General features: G+C 49.9%; 1 protein-coding gene across 1 annotated transcript in view; it reads right to left on the reverse strand.

The window, feature by feature from the left end:
* The window catches only part of SDK1 (sidekick cell adhesion molecule 1), a gene marked incomplete at its 5' end in the record, with an annotated part of 555106 nt that overhangs the window by 324119 nt on the left and 209021 nt on the right, over positions 1-21966 (reverse strand). Inside the window, one exon of the mRNA XM_081133971.1 lies at positions 2123-2282. Coding sequence (XP_080990097.1) covers positions 2123-2282 — 160 coding nt within the window. The remainder of the gene's footprint in view (positions 1-2122; positions 2283-21966) is intronic.

The raw sequence follows: 21966 nt of genomic DNA on the forward strand, positions 1-21966 counted from the left end.
CTGGTGTCCCGAGGTGGAGTTGGGCAGGAAGTCTCAGATGGGAGGTGGCCTCTGTCGTGACACGAGAGGTTGGACAAGAGAACTGGCAGGTGCCTACACCCAGGCGTCTTCTCAGGCAGCTCAATTTCAGAAAATGAGCAAGTGGAAACTGAGGATCTAGAAAACCGTCCATTTGCCACTGTCCGTGCAACACCCAGTGTGGAGACACTTACAGATTATCCAATCGTTCCTTCTTATTAGGGTGAACAATCTGGATCCCTTATAACGTCATCCCTTTCTTCCTGGGGCACCACGACGCTGTCATCTGGTTTTTACAAGACTCCTCTGAGGTGGGCTTTGTTATACCCATTTTACAAATGAGAAAAGTGAGATCTCTCTGGTTAGATAACTTGTCCAAAGTCACACAGATAGGAAGCTGAAGAGAAGTATCTGAACTCAGGTCGTCTGCTGTTAAAGCCCCTGGCTCATACAGGGTCCTCGTTTCCAAGTTCACTCTATTCCTTATGCTCCTCCTGACAGAGCAGGCCCATCTGCTCTGACAGCAGGCAGTACAGTAACACACAATGTCGCCCAGGACTTACTCACACAGAGCCGTGGCTGGACAACATGCTATGGACACACCTTAGAGCCTTTCCCAGCTGACAATGGCACCAGTGAGGTGTGACTGCCCTCTGCGGATGCTGAAGGTGCGGCTCAAGGGCACCCTGCCTGAGGTCTTCCATCATGCTAACTGGTGGGGAGCGGGGATTCATACCCAGGTCCACTCTAGGTCACCGAACTCTTTACCACTATGACAAATCGCTCCCAGCAGCAGGCACTCTGACAGAGTGCAGAGGACTGAGTGGCCCTGCCTCCACCGAGGGGCAGAGCTGCCAGTGCCTGTGTTGTGTGGGGGCCATGACTGGTCAGAGGAGCTGGAAAGCCATTTTTGTACTGTCATCAAATGCTGGTGATCAAGTAAGAAATCCATTCTGTGTGTATATCCACATATACTTTTAAATTGCTTTTTTTTACACATACACACACCAAACTGCAGACAGACAGAATGGGGTTCAGGGGTCAACCTATTAGAACCTCTGAGGCTCAGAGTGGTGGGCCATGCCCCTTGTTGAGAAGCTCATTGCTCTATTTAAAACATCTCCAGAGCCCTGGCCAGGGTGCTCAGTTGGCTGGAGCATTGTCCCACACACTGAAAGGTCACTCGTTGGATTCAGGTCAGGACAAATACCCCAGTTTCAGGTTCACAACTCATTGATGTCTCTCTCTCTCCTCCTCCCCCCTCTCTAAAATAATTTTTTTAAAAAGCATGTAAAAAATTAAAAAACAAAACTCTCCAGAAAGCCCATTCTCTTTCCTATTTCATTTGAACAGGAGCATGGAATTGCTGGTTTGCGCTGTGTGGGGTTCTTTGGACTTGTTAGGGAGCCACCAATCCTCTGTCTCCCCCCAGAACAGCAGCATCTGGCACAACAACCCTCACATGGAAACGGAGGTTAAACAGACATGAATCTGGAAAGACCCCTGAGGCTTGTGAGCTGGAGCTGCTGCTTCCCGGGTGAGGCCACAGCTCAGTCACAGCCTGACCTCAGGATTCCCCGTCTCTGTCCTAGCACTCAGTCCCCCAGCACAGCACTCACCCCTGGACCCATACCCAGCACCTGGCGGCGAGCTTTGCTGCTGAATGCAGATGCCCTCCTGGTACCCACCCTCCAGGGCCCCATCGCTCCCACCCCAACTCCGCCAGCTCGCCAAGGAAGTTTCCTCGACCCCTTGGAGCTGCACATGTGCTCCTCAGGCAGGAGCCTGACTGGGGTTGGGCTGTGGCCAGAGAATGCAGGTTTCCATGTTGAAGCGGTTGTTTGTGTTCCTCTCCTACAATAGCTTTTCTGGTCTGGCAATTTCACTACCGGGCTTGGTTTTACAGATACAATGAGACCTCCAAGGTGCAAATACAACCTACATCAGAATAGTAAGTCCCGTTCTAGGTATGTGCTCAATCTATTCCTTCAATCCTCGGTGCAGCAGAAATTCAGTATTTCCCCCCTGCACTACGGAGGCCAACAAGGTGGCTCTTCCAAGCACATCTACCTGACACGCGATCGTGTTACAGGCGGGCAGTTACCTATATTCGCTGGAGTAGGGGGTGAGCTCTCTGTCGTCACGGAGCCACCTGAACTCCAGAGGCCAGCTCCCCTCAGCCAGGCAGGTGAGGACCAGGCGGTTCCCCTCCAGGTGCGTCTGCGGCAGGCCCGGCTCTGTCTTAAAGTACGGCACCACGTCATCTGAAATATTAAATAAAGAGGAAGAAGAAAAACTGAATAAAGTGCATGAAAACAGCCTCATCCAGTCAATGAATCACCTGTTCAAACAGACCTGGTTTCAAAGAGTAGAAACGACAGCCCTTGATTCTCTGAAACGTGCGACACCCTAGATACCAGGTGGCACCTCAAACACGGAGGGCTCATGGAGAGCTCTGCCGGAAAGCACCTGACAAGTTCGTCCTGGCCGCTCCCACGGAGGATTAATCCTCATTTATCAGAGGGGCACAGCGGGCGACCTCTGCCCATACCAGCCTGTGGAGTGCCTAGGCCTTCTATTCCCACAGTCACAACAGGGAGGCCTTCTATTCCCACAGTCACAACAGGGTCTAACCCCGGGCTCTGAAGGGAAGTGTCCTCCTATAGCGTTCCGTGCTTTAAAAAGGAACCGGGATGAGAATTAACACACAGAGGCCACGAGTCACCCAGCTCTCACTCCCACACACGCAGGAACGGACGCGGTGAGGGGCGAGGGCTGTGGCGGGAATGCGTCCCTCGAAGGTAGAACCCAACCCTCACCCTGGCCCAAGAGGCTGTGCTCCTGCTGCGCGTCACGTGCCCCGAGCTGCGTCCTGAGTGCGTTTCTAGGCTCCAGTCCTCGGCCGTGTGTGTCCAGCTTCGCTGTTTGCTGGGCACTCCAGCCGAGTCACCCACTCTCAGGACCCAGGCCCACTGATAAAGCTGAACTCGGTGGCCGCAGCTTTGGTACCTGCGGCTGGCGGAGCCACAGGTTTTATTAATGTCCTGCCACCTGCACTGTACTTGATGACAGGAAAAGAAATGCCACCTCCTACGGTCCCAGCATCCTAAAGAATAAGTCACAAGAAATACATCTTTTTGAAGAATACGCACTTCGAGGAAGACACTTGAGAATGTGAATTTGGTTTTGCAATGGACAAAGCATCAATTTAATATTCGATGCGATGGTTTTGAATGCCAACGATGCCGTACTTCATTTTTTTCATAGAATTCACAGCTTACTAAACATGCCTGGACTGTGCAGAAACGACACTGGGTGCTGTCAGCAGGAGGACTCTTCATAAAGGCAGCTCCATACAGCAGGCAAGCAAAGCACCTTGCGAGGCAAGCGGCTGCAGAGCTGTGGCGAGCACAGAAGCTAACATTTATCCCAGGATGAAGGGCAGAATCTTAAGCGTCTACGTGAAAATTACTACTGCAGGACTTTTAACGTAGATTAGCCAATGCACAGAACACCACGGTCGAACAGCACAGTCACCCTTCCGAGCCCAGCACTGACATATACACAGATCGTGAAGTTAAAGGAGGTATAAAGGTAGCAACACGCAAAAGCTCGGGAGAAAGCAAGAGAGACAGAAGGATTAGTATTCAGGTTGGCACAGACCCCCACGAAAGCCTGTGATCTTTATGTGCCTTAAGTGGAACAGAAAAAGTCTGTGAAGGTCCATAAAGACAAAAATGATTGAGTTATCTCTGCGATAAGAGGATCAGACTCTGGCCTGGGAAAAAGCCAGCTGGGTCCACCTGGTGCTCTCTGAAGTAGTGTGTGTGAGCATGTGTGTGCATGTGGGTACATGTGCACACTGTGTGTGTGCACACATTTGTGTGTGTGCATGTGTGCACACGTGTGTGTTCACGTGTGTGCGTTGTGCATTTGCACGTGCCCACTTGTTTCCCCCATCATAACTAAAAGATCTCCCTTCCTCAGGAAAATGAGCAGAGACGAGCTGCTGTGTTCTCACAATGATCATCACAAGGCGACCCTGGGATGAATTACTAAGGAAACCTGACATTTCCATTTTCACATACTTTTAAAGAGAACATGAATCATTAGTGAAGAGAGATAGGCCCGTCTGTCTGGGTAACACAGATTTAAGGTCCGCCCAGAGGAGAGGGACGGACTTAATGCTCTCTCCAGACAACATCATAATTTTATAATGCAGCAGTCACTTTCCCAAGTGGACTCCTGCGGTTTTCGGGTATAACGTGAACGCATTTACTCTCCTGTCCACTGTGAAGATCATCTGTGCTCATCCAGAAGAGCCACCAGCGCGGGGAAGCTGGGGGTTAGACGCTGTGAGGTGGGGCCACGTCCCGTGGGAACAGGCTTCCCACCACCAGGAGTGGACTGCCATGGGGTTAACATCTGCTCACAGTGGAAACCGGAGGCTCTACCACCAGAAACTCATTCATGGCAGAAGGGGCAGGAATTAACCACCAGATGCCATGAACGTCAGGCCCACCTAGTCTGTGACTCTGCCAACGGGCACTCGGCTGGGCACTGTAGTTTGTGCACTGGCTCCCACTTCTCCTCCACTTATAGCAACTGTGAATAAAAATAATAATCCACGTCCGCTGAGCAGAGGACTCCACGGGACCACAGACGAGGGTGTCTAAAGCAGAGGAACCCCATGGGCTCTAGACCGGTGATGATGAGATTTACCACCCCGCTGGCAGGCCGCTGGCGAGACGCAGGCACAGCAGCAGGACCGCGGCAGTGGGCTGGGGGGGCCTCCTCTGACGGAATCGGCTTCCACAGCTCAACTTCCCAGGGCAACTAATCTTTTGGTTTAAACCCCTAATCTTCCTTTCAGAACTTCTTTTATACCAAATTGAAACATTTTCATGCCACAAGCTTGTGAATTTACCACTAATGCAAAGTTTCATTTTTCAAACCCCAGGGAGAAACAAGAGCATGGGCATCATGATGTCTGATTTGTGAGCAACCCCCCAAAAAGGCGGCACAGGTCCCTGGGTGGTGAACACGCCACGCCGCGCAGACCCCACTGCACCGATGATCACGGCACCCACGGCCGCCGGGACTTAACCTCACAGCCAGCGCTGCTCTTTCCCTCAGGGGGATACTAATCTTTTTAAAGAAAATAGCGGCATATTTCAAATGTGCTTCTGAGATAAAATTTAAACATATGATGAGGTATGCTGTCCAGTTAAATATTCACATACAGGGAGGTCGCACATCAAAGCTGCAGGATGCCCGTGAGGTCACTGTCTCGGCACAAAGTCCTCTGGGCGCTCAGGGACCTGCCGACTCACGCTGCACTTTCTCTAACCACGGACGTGGACCCTTTGGTGGTTAAGGTTGGGAGGAGGCGGCGGCGAGGGAGCCGTGGTGGGGGCTCTGTCCTCACGGCTAATTCTCAGGCTGCATTCTCCTAGCTTATCAGAAACATTTATAAAAATTTTCCAGTGACAGGCCTTCAAGCACAGTAGGATGCACCACCACATTTTGTGGATCTAAAAAAAGTAGCCAACTTCTCTGTATGTCACTTTATATATTTCCACTCCTACCTTATAAAAATAAACGAGTGTCAGAAATTTCAGGGTGAAAGGTGGTTACAATCGAGCAAATATATATATATACACACACACACACACACGTGTGTATATATATGGGTTGGCAACAGTAGGTTTACAGTTGTGAGTACGCAAAACAGAGTTCATTCTTGTATTACCATTTATTAATTATTGTATTACTTATTTGTATTATAACTATAAACCTGCTTTCTCCCACCCACCTGTCTGTCTATGTATGTATGTGTATATATAGATATATCTGTGATTTCAAACAATAAAAACCAACCCAGCTGTTATGGCTACAAACATAGGAACAGGGTTTCTGTGCTGTTCACTCTCTCAAGCCTGCTGAGAGGCATGGCTGGGGGAGTAACAGTAAGCGTCTCCACCGCGCAGCAGCTCTCTGACCACCCGGGAGGCCCTCGCTGCCTTCTCCATGTTCAGGGCTCCACCCAGGAGGCCCTCGCTGCCTTCTCCGTGTTCAGGGCTCCACCAGCAGGCCCTCGCTGCCTTCTCCATGATCAGGGCTCCACCCAGGAGGCCCTCGCTGCCTTCTCCGTGTTCAGGGCTCCACCAGCAGGCCCTCGCTGCCTTCTCCATGATCAGGGCTCCACCCAGGAGGCCCTCGCTGCCTTCTCCATGATCAGGGCTCCACCCAGGAGGCCCTTGCTGCCTTCTCCGTGTTCAGGGCTCCACCCAGGGGGCCCTCGCTGCCTTCTCCATGATCAGGGCTCCACCCAGGAGGCCCTCGCTGCCTTCTCCATGATCAGGGCTCCACCAGCAGGCCCTCGCTGCCTTCTCCATGATCAGGGCTCCACCCAGGAGGCCCTCGCTGCCTTCTCCATGATCAGGGCTCCACCCAGGAGGCCCTCGCTGCCTTCTCCGTGTTCAGGGCTCCACCAGCAGGCCCTCGCTGCCTTCTCCATGATCAGGGCTCCACCCAGGAGGCCCTCGCTGCCTTCTCCATGATCAGGGCTCCACCCAGGGGGCCCTCGCTGCCTTCTCCGTGTTCAGGGCTCCACCAGCAGGCCCTCGCTGCCTTCTCCATGATCAGGGCTCCACCCAGGAGGCCCTTGCTGCCTTCTCCGTGTTCAGGGCTCCACAAGCAGGCCCTCACTGCCTTCTCCATGTTCAGGGCTCCACCCAGGGGGCCCTCGCTGCCTTCTCCATGTTCAGGGCTCCACCCAGGAGGCCCTCGCTGCCTTCTCCATGTTCAGGGCTCCACCCAGGGGGCCCTCGCTGCCTTCTCCATGTTCAAGGCTCCACCCAGCAGGCCCTCGCTGCCTTCTCCATGTTCAGGGCTCCACCAGCAGGCCCTCGCTGCCTTCTCCATGTTCAGGGCTTCACCCAGGAAGCCCTCGCTGCCTTCTCCGTGTTCAGGGCTCCACCCAGGGGGCCCTCACTGCCTTCTCCATGTTCAGGGCTTCACCCAGGAAGCCCTCGCTGCCTTCTCCGTGTTCAGGGCTCCACCCAGGGGGCCCTCACTGCCTTCTCCATGTTCAAGGCTCCACCCAGGGGGCCCTCGCTGCCTTCTCCATGTTCAGGGCTCCACCCAGGGGGCCCTTGCTGCCTTCTCCGTGTTCAGGGCTCCACCAGCAGGCCCTCACTGCCTTCTCCATGTTCAGGGCTCCACCCAGGGGGCCCTCGCTGCCTTCTCCATGTTCAGGGCTCCACCCAGGAGGCCCTCGCTGCCTTCTCCATGTTCAGGGCTCCACCCAGGGGGCCCTCGCTGCCTTCTCCGTGTTCAGGGCTCCACCCAGCAGAGGAGGCGCACTGCGAAGCACATGGTCCCTCCTGCCCCACAGTTACAGAGGCTCTGCATCATTCCTGCAGCCTTCACCAAGTGTCTTCTGGCTGCTGAGCACTGAAGACACAGTGGTCCCTGCCCTGAGCAGCCAAAGTCCAGGAGGGGAGGGACCAGCCCACAAGCCAAGGGCAATGCCAGGAGCCGCTGTCTGACAGGACCTTCGATGGGGTTCATGGCCGCGGGGCTTCTGTGGCAAAGGTGCCCATGTGGCAGCTAGGGTGGTGCTGAAGGGGCCCCAGTGCCCGGGGAGCCCAGGGACACGCATGGACCAGGTGTCCTGGGGGCTGAGGCTCCGAGGTCTCCGGGAATCGTGAGGCTCAGGGACACGGGTGCTGCCTCAGCTCTACAAAGGCTCTGGAAGGCTTGTTAAAGAGCCATCCGCCCTTTACAACAAATGGGAATTTTTTAGAGAAGCGCACTTCTCCACTCCTACTCAGGAGTGCACGTGTGTGGCCATCTGTCTGTCTGTCCGTGAAAGGTGAGCGGTGCTGCAGGAACACCTGGCACCTGCAGCCCTCTGAGGGTGAGGAATGGCATGGTGGGTTCCAGGACCGCGAAGCCCGGTCGGGGCACAGCGTGGGGAGACAGGGGCCAGGATGCCTAAGCACACACAGTGCCAGCGAGTGACAGGCAGGCGGCTTGCCCACTCGCAGGGCTGTGTCCCAGTGTTTTCTGGAGGCACCACCATCAGAAGGGAGAAAGCAGAACAGAGCTTGCTTAGCATATTCCCAGATCTCACTCTAAAGCCCTCATTTGCGTAGGATTTTCTCTGAGCAGAGTAGTTCGTCTGCAGTATATCCTGGGTATTTGGATCCAAGCACGTGACAACGGGCAAAGCAGGGAGGGTTCCCGAGATTTCTGTCACACAGCCCTGGGAGCAGCATGCAGTGGGGACTTCAGACATTTACCTCTGTTTTCTCTGAGATCAATGCAAATTAGGAGCCTGTTTAAGGGAACTCCTGGGGTGAAGCTACCCCGCCAGCGTTTTCCCCTAAGAAGCCGTCCTGCTCTCCCTGAGATTAGTCTGCGGTGAGCCGACGGTGGGAGTGAACGTCTGCGTTTATGGACTGGTTTGATCCTGTGCCATGCTAATCGGCTCCCGCACTTAAATTAATAAGAGGCGAGGGAATAGAAGCAATTCCCCTGTTCCTCCAAACTGAAATGCGCTCCCGGCTCTCCAAAAGTTTATTTCAAACCAGAGTCACACTAAATTGTCTCTTCTACGGTTTGCAGTGAAAAAACATGACCAACTGAAGTATAAACAACCAACATTTCTCTTGAACATGGTTCAATGTTTCTTTCAAATATTCTTTCAAATAATCCTGAAAATCCAACTCAGATGAAATAAAAGGCCAAAACATCCAGGAAGCCACGCTGGGGTGTGGTTGACCTTTCCCTGCCCAGATGCTTACTGATGAGTTTATGTCACAGGCACTGATGCAGAAATAGGGGCTCTCATTCCAGACCAAGGAAAGGACACCTGAAAAGCACCTCTTAGGGATATCTACATTCATGGAGAGAAGGCCTATGGATTTCAGCAAGGCTACAAACCGTGACGTCTGCTCCAGAAGTCCCGGGTGTCACGGCAGCTTAGCGGGGCTGCCTGGGTTCGAGTCCCAGCTCCTCCTGCAGGAGCGGTGTGGGCCGGGCAGGCAACTCCGCTTCCGGCGCTCGGGTTTCCCAACCGACAAAACGGCAGGACGGGCTCCCTCAGAGCGGCGGTTCTCGGGCCTTCTGGTCTTAAGACCCTTTATAGCTTTTCAAAAAATGACTGACAACCCCAAACTTCTTGCTTATGTGAGTTGTATCTTTCTCCATCGTATTGGAAAGACTGAGGGCTCTTGAAATATCTCTTCATTCATTTAAAAATAATAACATTAAAGTTATGACACTTCATTTAGGCTTCAATGTCTGGCTTAACAAAAGACATCTAGATTCCCAGATATGCTTTTGCATTTAACCTCTTGCAATTGTGCTGTTTTGATTGAAGGATATAAAATAATCCAGCCTCCCACAGACATGTTGCAAAAGGGAGGTGTATTTTAACAGCATTTTCAGGTCATTGTGAATCTTCTTGAAAGTGCACCAAAACTGAGCAGCAGTTCCATGAAGATTAGCTGCAGTGTGGATCTGAAACTATCGGTGAAATTCTGGTGCTTCCTTTCATTAAAATCCTTGGCCTCCCCTGCATTTTGAGCGGCGCTCACACACACTCGCCTCAGCAGGCCCACTGACTGGCGCAGCTCTCCCAGGCGTGGGCACACTTCACTAGGCAATATAAAAACACCACATGTTCATACCTCCACCCACCCCACCAGAAAGTCCTTCACAATAGCGGGGTGCTGCCAGGCTCGTGGTGGCACACAGATTTCCCGAATTCCAATTTTTGCTTAAGAGCTTGGTATTTATTATTAGTAACAAATATTGTCCATTGTTTTTGGTGATGCAACATTAATCATTTTCAAGAAAATGCCACCAAATCCCCAACTCTGACAGCCAAGTGTGTCTATGAATTGCTACTTCAGGTTCGAATGGGTGCCGTGGAAAAAGCAGCCGTGCGGCTCACAGCGCCAGCACCTCACAGGACGTGGTCGCCACACGCGGTACCCGGCGGCAGAGGGGGGGTGTGACTCTCATTTTCAATGCAGAGTAGAAAGGCAGACATCAGAGCCAAGATTTAGTAAAATTAATTAGTTTCGCTACCTCATCAAGAATATTCTCAGGAACTGGATTTATTTTCATCACGGCGTGTGGCAGGAAAGACCACGGCGAGGGAGCGAGCTCCGCGCTGCCGCCAGCGCCACACCTGCCTGAGGCCCAGGAGTTTCCTCGGGACTGCTCGGTACCAGCAGCGAGGTCTCAGCACGGGAAAAGCAAACGCTTCCTAGCGCCGCGGTAACGGCGCCCGACTCTCAGAGCCCCGCAAAGGCTCTTGGTTCAGGAACCAGAAAACGTCCTCAGAACACGCTTTGGGAACCACCACCCTGGAGCTGTCAGGGTTAAACCAGCTACTGTGCTCAAAGCGCTGAGCACAGTCCCCGGCACCAAAGCTCAGCAGACACATCAGCTTTTATTAAAACATATTGTCACAGAATGAAATTGCATCTTTTCACAGAATGTTGAATATTGAGCATCATTCAAAACACATCTTCTGTTGTCCTCCTAAATAACACACATAAATCAGGTTAGTCTTAAATGTGAGAGATTAAGCCAAAGAAGTTGTTCAATTAAAAACACACAACAAAACAGGTGTTCACATTTTTAATAATTTCAGAATTCCAGAGAAACCTAAATATTGATTGTTTTATTGCTGTTAATTCTCACCTGAGGATATTTTTTACACTGCTTTTTGAGAGAGAGAGAGAGAGAGAGAGGGAAGGAGGGAGGAGAGAGAAACATCAATGTGAGAGAGACTCATAGATTGGTTGCCTCCCACACGCACTCTGATCTGTGCCAGGTACCAAACCCGCAACCCAGATACGTGCCCTTGACTGGAAATTGAACCCGGGACCCTTCGGTGGGCTGGCAGATGCTCTAACCACTGAGCACACCGGCCAGAACTAAATATTGATTTAATTATCTGTTCTTTCATTCAACAAATATTTGTGAAATGGCACCCCATTTATGAGATGGAAATACAGATGTAACTAAAAATTTTTTAAATCACATCTCCATGTAGTTTACATTCTAGTTAAGGGAGATCGGTAGTAAACAATACGAAAAATATACAGCACAGTCAGTTTTGCTAACGCTCTTATTTCTTCTACCCAGATCATGGCATTTGTGGTTGATAAACAGAAAGCTGATATTGGTATAACATGAAAGTGGTATCATTTACACATGATTTCTCCTAGCACGTTAATGTTATAATGTGATGATAGACAATCTTTATCTATTAAAAAGTGAGCCTGAACTGCCCTAAAATTAAAGACGCTCCTTCCTGAGTGTCGGGCAGGCAGTGCCTGGTTTAGGGGTCTTGGGGACCACTTCACTTCCCAGGACAGGCACCAGGGAGACAAGCTGCATGTGCAGGCAACAAACTCAGAGGCCTCGCCCTTTTTATCAAAATAGCAAATCGATAGAGGTTACTAGGAGTAGTATTTGTTTTTAGTGCCCCTATGTTTTGGGTGATCTGCCCCCTAACACTATTTCCCCCATAACTTCTGTTATTTTAGTGCATGGAACTTCTCAGGAATACACATACATGTTCTTGAAAGATAAGTATATTTCCCAAAAAAAAAAAAAAAAAAAATCACTGACAAGAGTGTGGCACTATTTCACATTTTTATTTCAAATTTCTTCAATGTCCGGCACAATAAAAGACAACTAGATTCTCATATATGCTTTTGCATTTACTCTCTTGCAATTATTTGTTCCTGGCCTAAAAACAAACCTCAACTCAGCTAAAAGAACCAAATTCATATAGAATATATCCTCTGGCCACAAGGGAATCACACTAGAAATCAGTAACAAAAAGACAACAGAAAAATCTTCAAACATCTGTAAAGTAAAAAAGGTTTTAAAGAAGCCAGGAGTCAAAGAGAAAGTCTGAAAGGAAATTAAATACTACCTAAATTGAATGAAAGTGAAAATACAATATATCAAAATATGTGGGCACAGCTAAAGCAGTACTGAGAGGAAAATTTATAGCACTAAACACATCAGAAAACAGGAAAAGCCTCAAATCAATAACCTTACTTCCTACCTCAAAAAAAGAAAAAAAAGAAAAATCAGGATTAAAATAAACCCAAAGCAAGCGGAAGGAGAAAAATAATAAAGCAGAATCAATAAAATTGAAAAAGAGAAACAATACAGAAAATCAATGGATCAAAAAGCTGATTATTCAAGGGAAAAATACAACTGACAAACCTCTAACAAGACCTAAAAAGGTAGACAGCCTGAAGAGTCCTATATCCCATTAGAGAAATTAAATTTGGAATTAAAAGTTCCTGAAGCCCTGGCCAATGTGGCTCAGTGGGTTGGAGCGTCGTCCCCTACACCAAAAGGTCTCAGGTTTGATTCCAGTCAGGGCACATACCCAGGTTGCTAGTTTGATTCCCGGAAGGGGTGCTTGGGGTAGACAACCGATTGATGTTTCTCTCTCATCGGCGTTTCTCTCTCTCTCCCTCTTTCCCTCCCTCTCTCCCTCGAGTCAATGGGAACATATCCTGGGGTGAGGAATTAAAAAAAAAAAGGTCCTGAAAGAGAAATCTCTAGACCCAAATAATTTCACTGGAGAATTTTATCAAAAACTTAAAAGAATTCACATCAGTTTTACACAATTTTAAAAAAAGAAAGAAACATTTTGCAACTCATTTTTTGAGCCTAGTTTTATCCTGAATATCTCTAGCATCTAAAGGTAAGCAAAAGGTCTCAGACCTGACACCCAAACCACAACATGTGAAAGATAAAAACAGACAAACTGAACCTTATCGAAATTAAAAATGTTTGTTCTACAAGCGTCCCTGTGAAATGGATGAAAGACAAGCACAAATTAGGAGAAAATGCGTCCAAATCATGTACCTGGAGAACTAGAATCTAAAACGTCTAAAGAACACTCAGCCATCAACAGTACAAAATGAACAAGCCGAACAGAAAATGAGCGAGAGATCTGAACAGGCATTTCACTACAGGGGACCTGCGGGTGGAAGAGACACAGGAAAGAGGCCAGACCGTGGACCGTGGCCGGGACGCAAAGTAAAACCACACTCACTTATCAGAACGGCTGAACTGAAACACAGTGGCAATACCAACACTGAGGATGCAAGAAAATAAAATATAAAATATAAAATATAAAATAAAAAATATAAAATAAAACCTGGACCATGCAGGCCTTGTTGCATGGATGCGTAAAGTAATAGAGCCATTCAGAAAGGCTCGGCAGGTTCCGATAAAACCAAACACACAACTCCCACACAGCCCAGCAATTCCACTCTGGGGCACTTACCCCCAAAGAAGTGAAGATTCATGTTCACAAAAGAACCTGCACACGACGCTAACAGCAGCTTTAGTCGTAACAGCTCAAAACTGGGTACACCCAGCTCTCCTTTGAAAGGGAATGTTTCCACAAAGCATGGTGCACCCACATGTGGTCTACCACCCCATAATAAAGGGACCAACCACTGAGGCGCGCGGCAACTGGGGTGAAGCCACAGAACTGCCGAGGAAAAAAATCTACTCCCAAAAGGTCACACAGATTATCACCTCCCATAGATTACCATTCCTTTTATATAACATCCTTGAAATGACAAACTTGTAGGATGGGGAACCCCAAAGAGTTTGTAAGGGCCAATTGGAGGCAGAGGAAGGAGGCGGGGGTGAAACGGGAGGGCAACTCAGGGGTTCTGGAGGCGACGCACGTCCTGAACAGTCATTGCAGCCACATCAGTTTCCCAGTTACAATCGTGCACGACAATTTTGCAGGATGTTACTGTTAAGTAGCAAGTTTCACGGCCAAAAGCTTTTCTGGAAGACAGGGTTTACTGAGCCACAGGCTAGCGGGAAAATGGGCCAGGTCCCGGGGCACACAGCCCGAACTGCTAGCTGCAGGGCCGAATGGAACAGGCAAGGCATCCGCCGTTTACTTGGGGGTGTTCAAAAGCTAGAATATGGTGGTTGCACAACTCTGTAAACATTAAAAACCTCAAATTTATACTTTAAACAGGCGGCCTTTATGTCTATAAATTACATCTCAGTAAAACTGTTGGAAGAGTATACTTAGGAAATAATAGCAATTTGTGCTAAGCGTGGAAGGACTATTATTTTAACTCTTTTACAGATGAGGAAACTGGGGCCCAGAGGGGCCCAGGAATTCGCTCAGTGGTGCACAGCTGGGAGTGGCAGGGCCAGCACTGGCGCCCGGGAACCCGTCGGCCGAGTCCATGCTCTCACCCACTGGGCCGCGTGTCCTCTTGGGCAGAGCCAGGCTGCGGTCTGTGGGTGTCAGCAGGGGGCAGTGTGCAGGAGGAAGGGGAGGGAGACTGGAGGGGACACTGGAGGGGACACAGAAGAGGCCAGAGAAGGATGGAAGACAGCAGGCCTAAGTTTGGACATTGTTCTTGGAAGCTAGAAGGCTTTCCCCAGTTGCCTGGGGCACCTTCCTTTGGACGGTCCCGAGGTGAGGCTGAGCCACACGACTTGAGAATAGGGAGGAAAAGCATCATGAGAAGGCATCTTCCAAGTTCTCCTCAAATAATCATGTTCCAAATGAGCAGAATTATACAGAGATGAGCTAAGCACTTTCAGAGTCCCCAGGGTCCCCAAGTAAAGCACAACTTAAGAAAAGAGGCGGCTGACCCATGGTCATGGACCTTCTTGCGGGGCGGATGCCCCGTGGGAATAGTCTCGGGTGTTTCCTCCGCACCAGAGGGGGTGGGCCAGCGACAGTGGGGTGGACCTGAGAAGGCACGTGCCCTGTGCCAGGTCCCGCGAGCTGAGGAGAGAAGCACTGCTCCATAGGGTGATCCTGACATCCAGAAATAGGCCTCTAAAATAAAGACGACTCTAAAATAGCACCTGAGCCCTGGCTGTGCTCACAGAGCTGAACCAGCCGGAATAGTTCCCAACGGAAAGACAGCAGGCGGGTCTCTGAGCCCCCCTCCAGCTGCAAGGCCACAGAGTCTTTATAGGTGAGTATCTCTTCCCAGGGATGTGTCTCAGCCCCCAGCCCCTGCAAGCCTGGGGGGGGGGAGCGCGGAGGGCGCAGCCTCCAGATCTCTCATCCCCATTAGCCACTCTCTGCTCACCTTCACCCCAAGGAGAGCCCTAAGTGACGCATTAAAACCCCCACACCAACTCCCCGGGGCCTTCAGACCCATGCAGCAAACACACACTCTCACACTGTAGGATAAAATGTTTGAGACGCAATCTAAGCTGTTCCCGGAGCTGCTATTTAGCCGAGTTCTTCTTTGTTAAGAGCGGTGACATTTACCCAAAGAGGGCTCCGCAGCAGGAGTCTCCGGGCCCCATCAGCCTGCTGTGCGTGTACAAGGGCGTGGGGAGGGACGGCTGCAGAGCTCAGAGAGGAAGCAGGACAGGATGGGCAGACAGAGGGCGGAATCCAGCCCGGGGACAAGTAAATACAAAACCTTCACTGGGTAGGTCCGTCAGCAGCAAGCCACAGCCAGCATCACGAAAACGTCAGGAGTGGCCGGAGTTGGAGAGAAAGGAGAGGGCGGGGAGTGGGGTGAAACTGCGGGACCATGAAAGGGCTCAAAGCAGAAGGCAGGCTCTCCAAGGCGCAAGGCTTGGACCTCGGATGCCCCCCGTTTTATAAGGATCCTGTGATTCTGAAATGTTTGAACGTAAGGGGGTAGCAATTATAGTTTTTAATGGTGTGTAATATTTTTACGACAGATAGCCGGCATTTTATAGTCAGACATCATTTCGATTTCAAACTGTTGGGTGATTCTTCTAATGGCTTGAGGAGCTCAGAGGGAATAAATTAGCAGCAGGTGGTCAGTCAAACACTGAGAAATTCCTCACTCCACAGGCAGTAACAGGCTGAAATACTTCCTCCACGACTTCCAAAAATAGAGCAGAGTGATGCACGGGCCTCTGAAGTCTCAAAACTGCAACTTCCACTAACGGTAAAATATTCATTTATTTCTATACAGAACCACCAATGGCCTTGTTTGTTATCTGTATCAGGGCCTCTAAAAAAGGGGGCGCTGTGGGAAATCTGTGTAAATCGGGGCCTCTCAGGCTTTGAACCCTATCCTGAGCTGACCCCGATATACCTACAAAAGCTTGAGAATCACTAATGTAAACATTTTCCTCACAGATTTCACAAACATTTTAAAAATGAGCTTCAGCCAGGCCCTTAGGCTCAGTTGGTTGAGTGTCATCCCATGGACCAAGAGGTCGCCGGTTCCATGCAGGGTCAGGCAGGGCACATGCCCAGGTTTCGGGCTCAATCCCCAGTAGGGGGTATGCTGGAGGCAGCTGATCCATGTTTCTCTCTCTCCCTCTCCCTTCCTCTCTCTATAAAATCAATAAAATCATATTTAAGAAATATAAATATAAATGATATTCAAGTTTGAAATACAAAAACAATATTGTATGTACATCCTACTTTGTACGTGCATACACACTCACACACACATTCTCACACACACTCAAACACTCACACACAGTACAACACACACTCACACAAACACTACCACTCACACATACACTCTCACACTTTCACACGCTCACACAAACACACTACCACAAACACACTACCACACACACACTCACACAAACACACTCACACATGCACCCCAAATGACTGCAAAGATTGTGGGTGGCTTCCAGCAGCTACGGCCCAGACATGGTCAGTAACCCTTCCCACCCACAGTGCACAGTAGGCCCACTGCAAATTCTACCAAGAAACACACAAAAAGGTGCTCGGTGCCCACTGTTCCAGGGAGAAGCCCCAGCACTGCTGGGATTTGTTTCTCCAAATGTCAGGATGAGCAGCCAGTGCAGAATATTTCTCTAATTTCATGACTTTCACAACGTGGCCCATGCTGAGGCCTCTGGGCAGACACAGAGGACGTCCGGAAAGGAATTAATAATGCCAGGGCCTCCCTGGGCGGCCGGTGATCCTCCCACGTCAATCAGATGAAAGCACTGAATTAGCCAAGGCCCTGCAGTACCCTGCAGGCTCGGCGCAGTTTAAAGGGGTCTGTGGGGAGGTTTAAAACCTGGATCCCGCACTCAGCACTGCGATGCTGCAGGCGGAAAAGGGTGACCTGCACGGCAGCCGCTCCCACAGCAGAAAGACTTTCAGGTAAAGGTCAGCACGCAGTTACGTAGCGGCTGAAATGAGCTGCCTTCCGCGGAGCAGTGCCACTCTCAAGTCAAAATGTTAAAACAGAGACGCACCTATAAAACATCACCAACTATAATAAAGGAATTACTGCAATAAAGACAGTGGCTCTTAACACTGGATGCACATTAGGGTCTCCTGGGAGTTTGTAAAAATGCTGATACTGCCCCAGGCGGTGGGCCAAGTGGTTAGAGCATCGGCCAGAGGACTGAAGGATCCGGGTTCGATTCCGGCCAAGGGCACGTATCTGGGTTTCAGGCTTGATCCTTGGCCCCGGTTGGGGCCCGTGCGGGAGGCAACCCGTCCATGTCTCTCTCTCACATTGACGTTTCTCTCTCTCCCTTCACCTCTCTCTGAAAAGCAACGGAAAAAGTATCCTCAGGTGAGGATTGAAAATAAATAAAAATGCTGACACCCAGGCACACCCCAGGCCATTAAATCTGGTAAAAGTCAGCACACTATATGTACATCCTAGTACATATGTGCGCACGCACACACACACACACACACTCACACTCACACTGGAAGTGAGGCCCAGGCATCAGCATTTTTCAAGTTTCCCTTCTGACTTCAATGTGCAGCCAAGGTGGAGAGCCACTGAGAGGAGCTGAGAATACATACCACACTCAGGTACTTGAAACTAGCAATCTTCCCCAAAATATGTTTAGAATTTTGGTTTTTATCACTAGGTCTCTGCTATATAAAGCAAGAAATTACTGTGATTTTGTGATTTAAAACTTATTAGCATTCGTTTTTTTAGACACTAAACAGAATAGTTTAAATGTCAATTCATTTTTTCATATAGTTTATTTCATCAAATTTATTATGCAATTTAAAAGTAATAAATCTTTGTTCTATAGAGTTTTGTTGTCCAATTTACCCATAATCTGCCCTCTCTGTTGGTATATTGTCTATAGCATTATTTATTCACGCTTCAATCAAAAGAAAGGCAAAGGAAATGAGAGGAGGTAGAAAGTCTAAATCTGTTTCTTTACTTCAGGCCAACTAGAATGCAAGAAACACGATCGATGTTTCTACTCCAAATCCACGAAGATTCAACTTTGACTCAGGAATAGCCACAGTGGGTGAAGAATCTACACAGGTGCCCTCGAAGGTCTGGAGCGCGGTCTGAAGACACCTGCTCTGAGCTCTCTCTACATTTCGATTTAAGTTTTCAATTGCATATTCCCACACGTGGCTTGTCTCACGACTACACTGATGCCAACGTGAAAACAAAGTTCCCCCTCAGCTTCCCTTCCCTGTGTATCCTGACCCAGGGCCACGTAACCAGCTCAGGAGGATCCAGTTCTGGTTGGGTGGAGACTGACTGTGATGAGCACAGACTGAGAGTCGTAATCATCTAAAAATTCCAGTTAGCTCGGCTGGTGTGGCTCAGTGGTTGAGCATCGACCTAGGATCCAGGAGATCGCGGTTCGATTCCTGGTCAGGGCACATGTCCAGGTTGTGGGCTCGATCCCCAGTCGGGGGCATGCAGGAGGCAGCCGATCAATGACTCTCTCTCATCATTGATGTTTCTATCTCCCTCTCCCTTCCTCTCTGAAATCAATAAAAAGAAAAACATTAAAAAAAAGATTCCATTTATACATATTTGTCATATTACCCAAACAGGATGATTATTCAAGACACTGGTATGTAAGCAACATCACACTGTCTTTGGAAACTAGTGGTCTCAGCAGCCGACACAAAGGGTGTATGTAAAACCTGAAGGAAGACAATCGGGGTAAGGAGGCAGGCTTGGCAGACACACACCTGCAGGCCAAGTTCCTTTGTCCCCGAGTCTCAGTTTCCAGATGGGTAAAATGGGGTAACAATGGCTACCCCCCAGAGCTGACACCTGAACAACAGCTCTTCCCTGACACCAGCACAAACTCACTCCTGCCCTCACACCTGACTTCCTCTCCATATCGAGAAACTAACATCCCGGAGGAGCAGGAAGCTTCCTTTGTAGTAAATGACAACTTCAAAACCACGCCTGACGGGCAGACGCCACGTGGAAATGCCAGGGCGGAGAAAGAGGAGCAAGCATGACACCCACTTTGATTTTTTTATTTCTTTCATTTGGATCATCCAAGATCGTGATCCAAAGTAGCTCTGCGTTTTTCTCAAGTTTCTCACATCTAGTAAATTACTTATTCCAGAGCAGAGCAGGACGACATTGACTCAGCCCAACACAGGTGTTGATAAAACCCGATCCATTTAAAATGAGTAATTCAATCAGCAAGGTGTTCAGAAGGTTCCACTACATCTCCCAGCATCTTTCCCACACGTAACATGAAGCCACTGCCTGGAGAGATTTCCATCACCTCAGCAGTGGCTCTGGAGGCCACCCTGGGGACCCCAGCCTGGGCACCTGTCTCCTCATCTGTCATTCCCACAGTCCCGAGAAAACTAAATGCTTTGACCCAGGGTCTCCCATAAGGGAATTTCCTTAGCCAGAAGCTTTCCGCTTTGGATGTTCTTTTGTTTTTGTTTTTACTCCCTAACCTGCCATAAACCACAGAGCTGTACAATACAGTCACGTGTCGTCCAAGGACGGGGACACGTGCTGAGGAACGCATCTGCGGGCAGTTTCACCGTGCAAATCACAGCGTGCGCTTGCTCACACCTGGGGGTGCAGCCACCTCCCACCGGCTGCTCCCCGGCTACACACCTGTACAGCAGGTTACCGCACAAAACGATACGAGATTAAATCAAGGACGAGAGAAAATGGCGCGATTGAGAGACGTACCACAGGAGGTGGGGGGCCGCTGCTGGGGCACCGCGGCATACTGTTTTTTAGCAAACTTTTTATATATGTAGAAAGTACCCTCTAAGATAATGATAAAAAGTACAGGATAGTAAATACGTGAACCAGTACCACAGTCACTCGTCATGACCGAGTGCACTCCGAACACACTGTGTGTGTCACACTCCCACACGACTGAGCGCAGCAGGTCTGCACCGGCCTCACAGCCCTGGGTGACGTGTTAGCTGCAACGCTACGCGCCGCAACATCGCCAGGGGACAGGAATTTTCCAGCTCCGATACAGTCTCATGGGACCACCTCCGTATGCCGGCCCATCACTGACCGAAATGCCACTATGTAGCAGGTGACGTAGAGACTTCACTCATTAGTGTATCACTGAAATAACGTTTAATCTAAACAAATCACCATGTATCTGCAGGCTAAAGGCAAATACTGCTGAAAATACGATGTTACTGACCTGATGTTATAAACCCCATAGATGGCTTTTCACACAGTCTCTCTCTACATAAATAACAGGTACACGCTGTTTTAAGAAACCTCCATTTAACCAACAAACCAGACGGTGACACGTCATGCAGTTTCTCTGTGCCTCAGCTTCCCTATGGGCACAGCACGAACATAACAGGGGAAAGGGCTCTTGGACTCCCAGTCCCCTGGGCTCTGTAAATGCTGAGCATCCCTGGCCCGTCTGAAATGAGATTCAATTTGCCACGAATTGATTCACCCACAGCCTTTCGGGAGCAGGTCTGCACTGGCACAGGCATGAGTTTACTGGATCAATGAACCGTCCCACACACTCTCATTGAACATTGAGCACATGGAAAACATCGTCAGCTGCAGAGAACATGAGGGGGAAGGGAGGGGCCTGCCCAGGAGAAGCTGAGCTTGGGTGTGGAGATCTGACAGACACACCTGGGTTTCGGTCACCGAGTAGTGGGAGCGTTAACTTCATGTGACCTTGACTAGGCCCCGGGATGACAGAAAGCTGGGTAAACATCATCTCTGGGTGAGTATGTGAGGGTCTGGGCAGCGGTGAGCATTGAATCAGTGGACTGAAGGAGATGGCCCTTCTCACTGTGGGTGGGGATCACGCAATCCCACTTAAGGGTCAGGAAGGGACAAGAGAGCAGAGGAAGCCGCCCTCGGTGTGCCTGGCAGCCTGGGCTGGAACACAGATCTCCTGTCCTCTGCGCAGCTGCTTCTCAGGCCTTCAGACCCCGACCCAGGCCTCCTGGGCGGAAGCCTGCAGATGGCAGACCCTGGGCCTCGCAGCCTTCATGACTGTGTGAGCCACCACATACCATCAATCTCTCTCTCACGCATGTCTTGTGTCTCTGGAGGCGCTTGACTAATAAAAGCAGCAAATGCTGAAAATCTCCAGCCCTCTCACCCCTGACCACCACTCCTTGACACCTCCTCCCTCCACCCCTGCAGGTTCCCCATCTTTGGGTCTCCCCTCTTGCCTAGGTCCGCAAGCAGAGCTGGGGTTAGACCTCGGCTGTGGTCTGGACCTGTACCCAGCCCTTCCCACAAGATCTCACCTATGTCCAAGAATCCCTCCTGGACAGGATCTGCCCCATGACCACCATGGCAATGCCCACACCTCAGCACCAGGCCCACTCTCATTCCTCCCCCTGCCCCTTCTACTACAAGGAGCAATCATGCCGACTGCCTCACTATGATGCCAGCTAAACCCTATTTGGACCTTCATTCCCTTAAAAAAATCGCATGGCCTTCTCCTCACACTGGCTCTCACTTCTCCAGCACATGGCACCTCTCCGCAGACGTGGGGGCGTCTCCAACCCACTGAGAGCTCTCCCCTGCCCATGCAAACATTAAGAAGTCCCCCAGGACATCCAGATGACAGCTAAAGTTACCCTGTCCTTGGACACGGTAATAAAACTGCTTCTGTTGTCCTTTCCCACGTGCTGTGGGGAGTCCAAAGCCCTCCTCAATTTTGTGGCTT

Source organism: Miniopterus schreibersii (genome assembly GCF_964146895.1).
Source record: "Miniopterus schreibersii genome assembly, chromosome: 4".
NCBI classification, from domain to species: domain Eukaryota; kingdom Metazoa; phylum Chordata; class Mammalia; order Chiroptera; family Miniopteridae; genus Miniopterus; species Miniopterus schreibersii.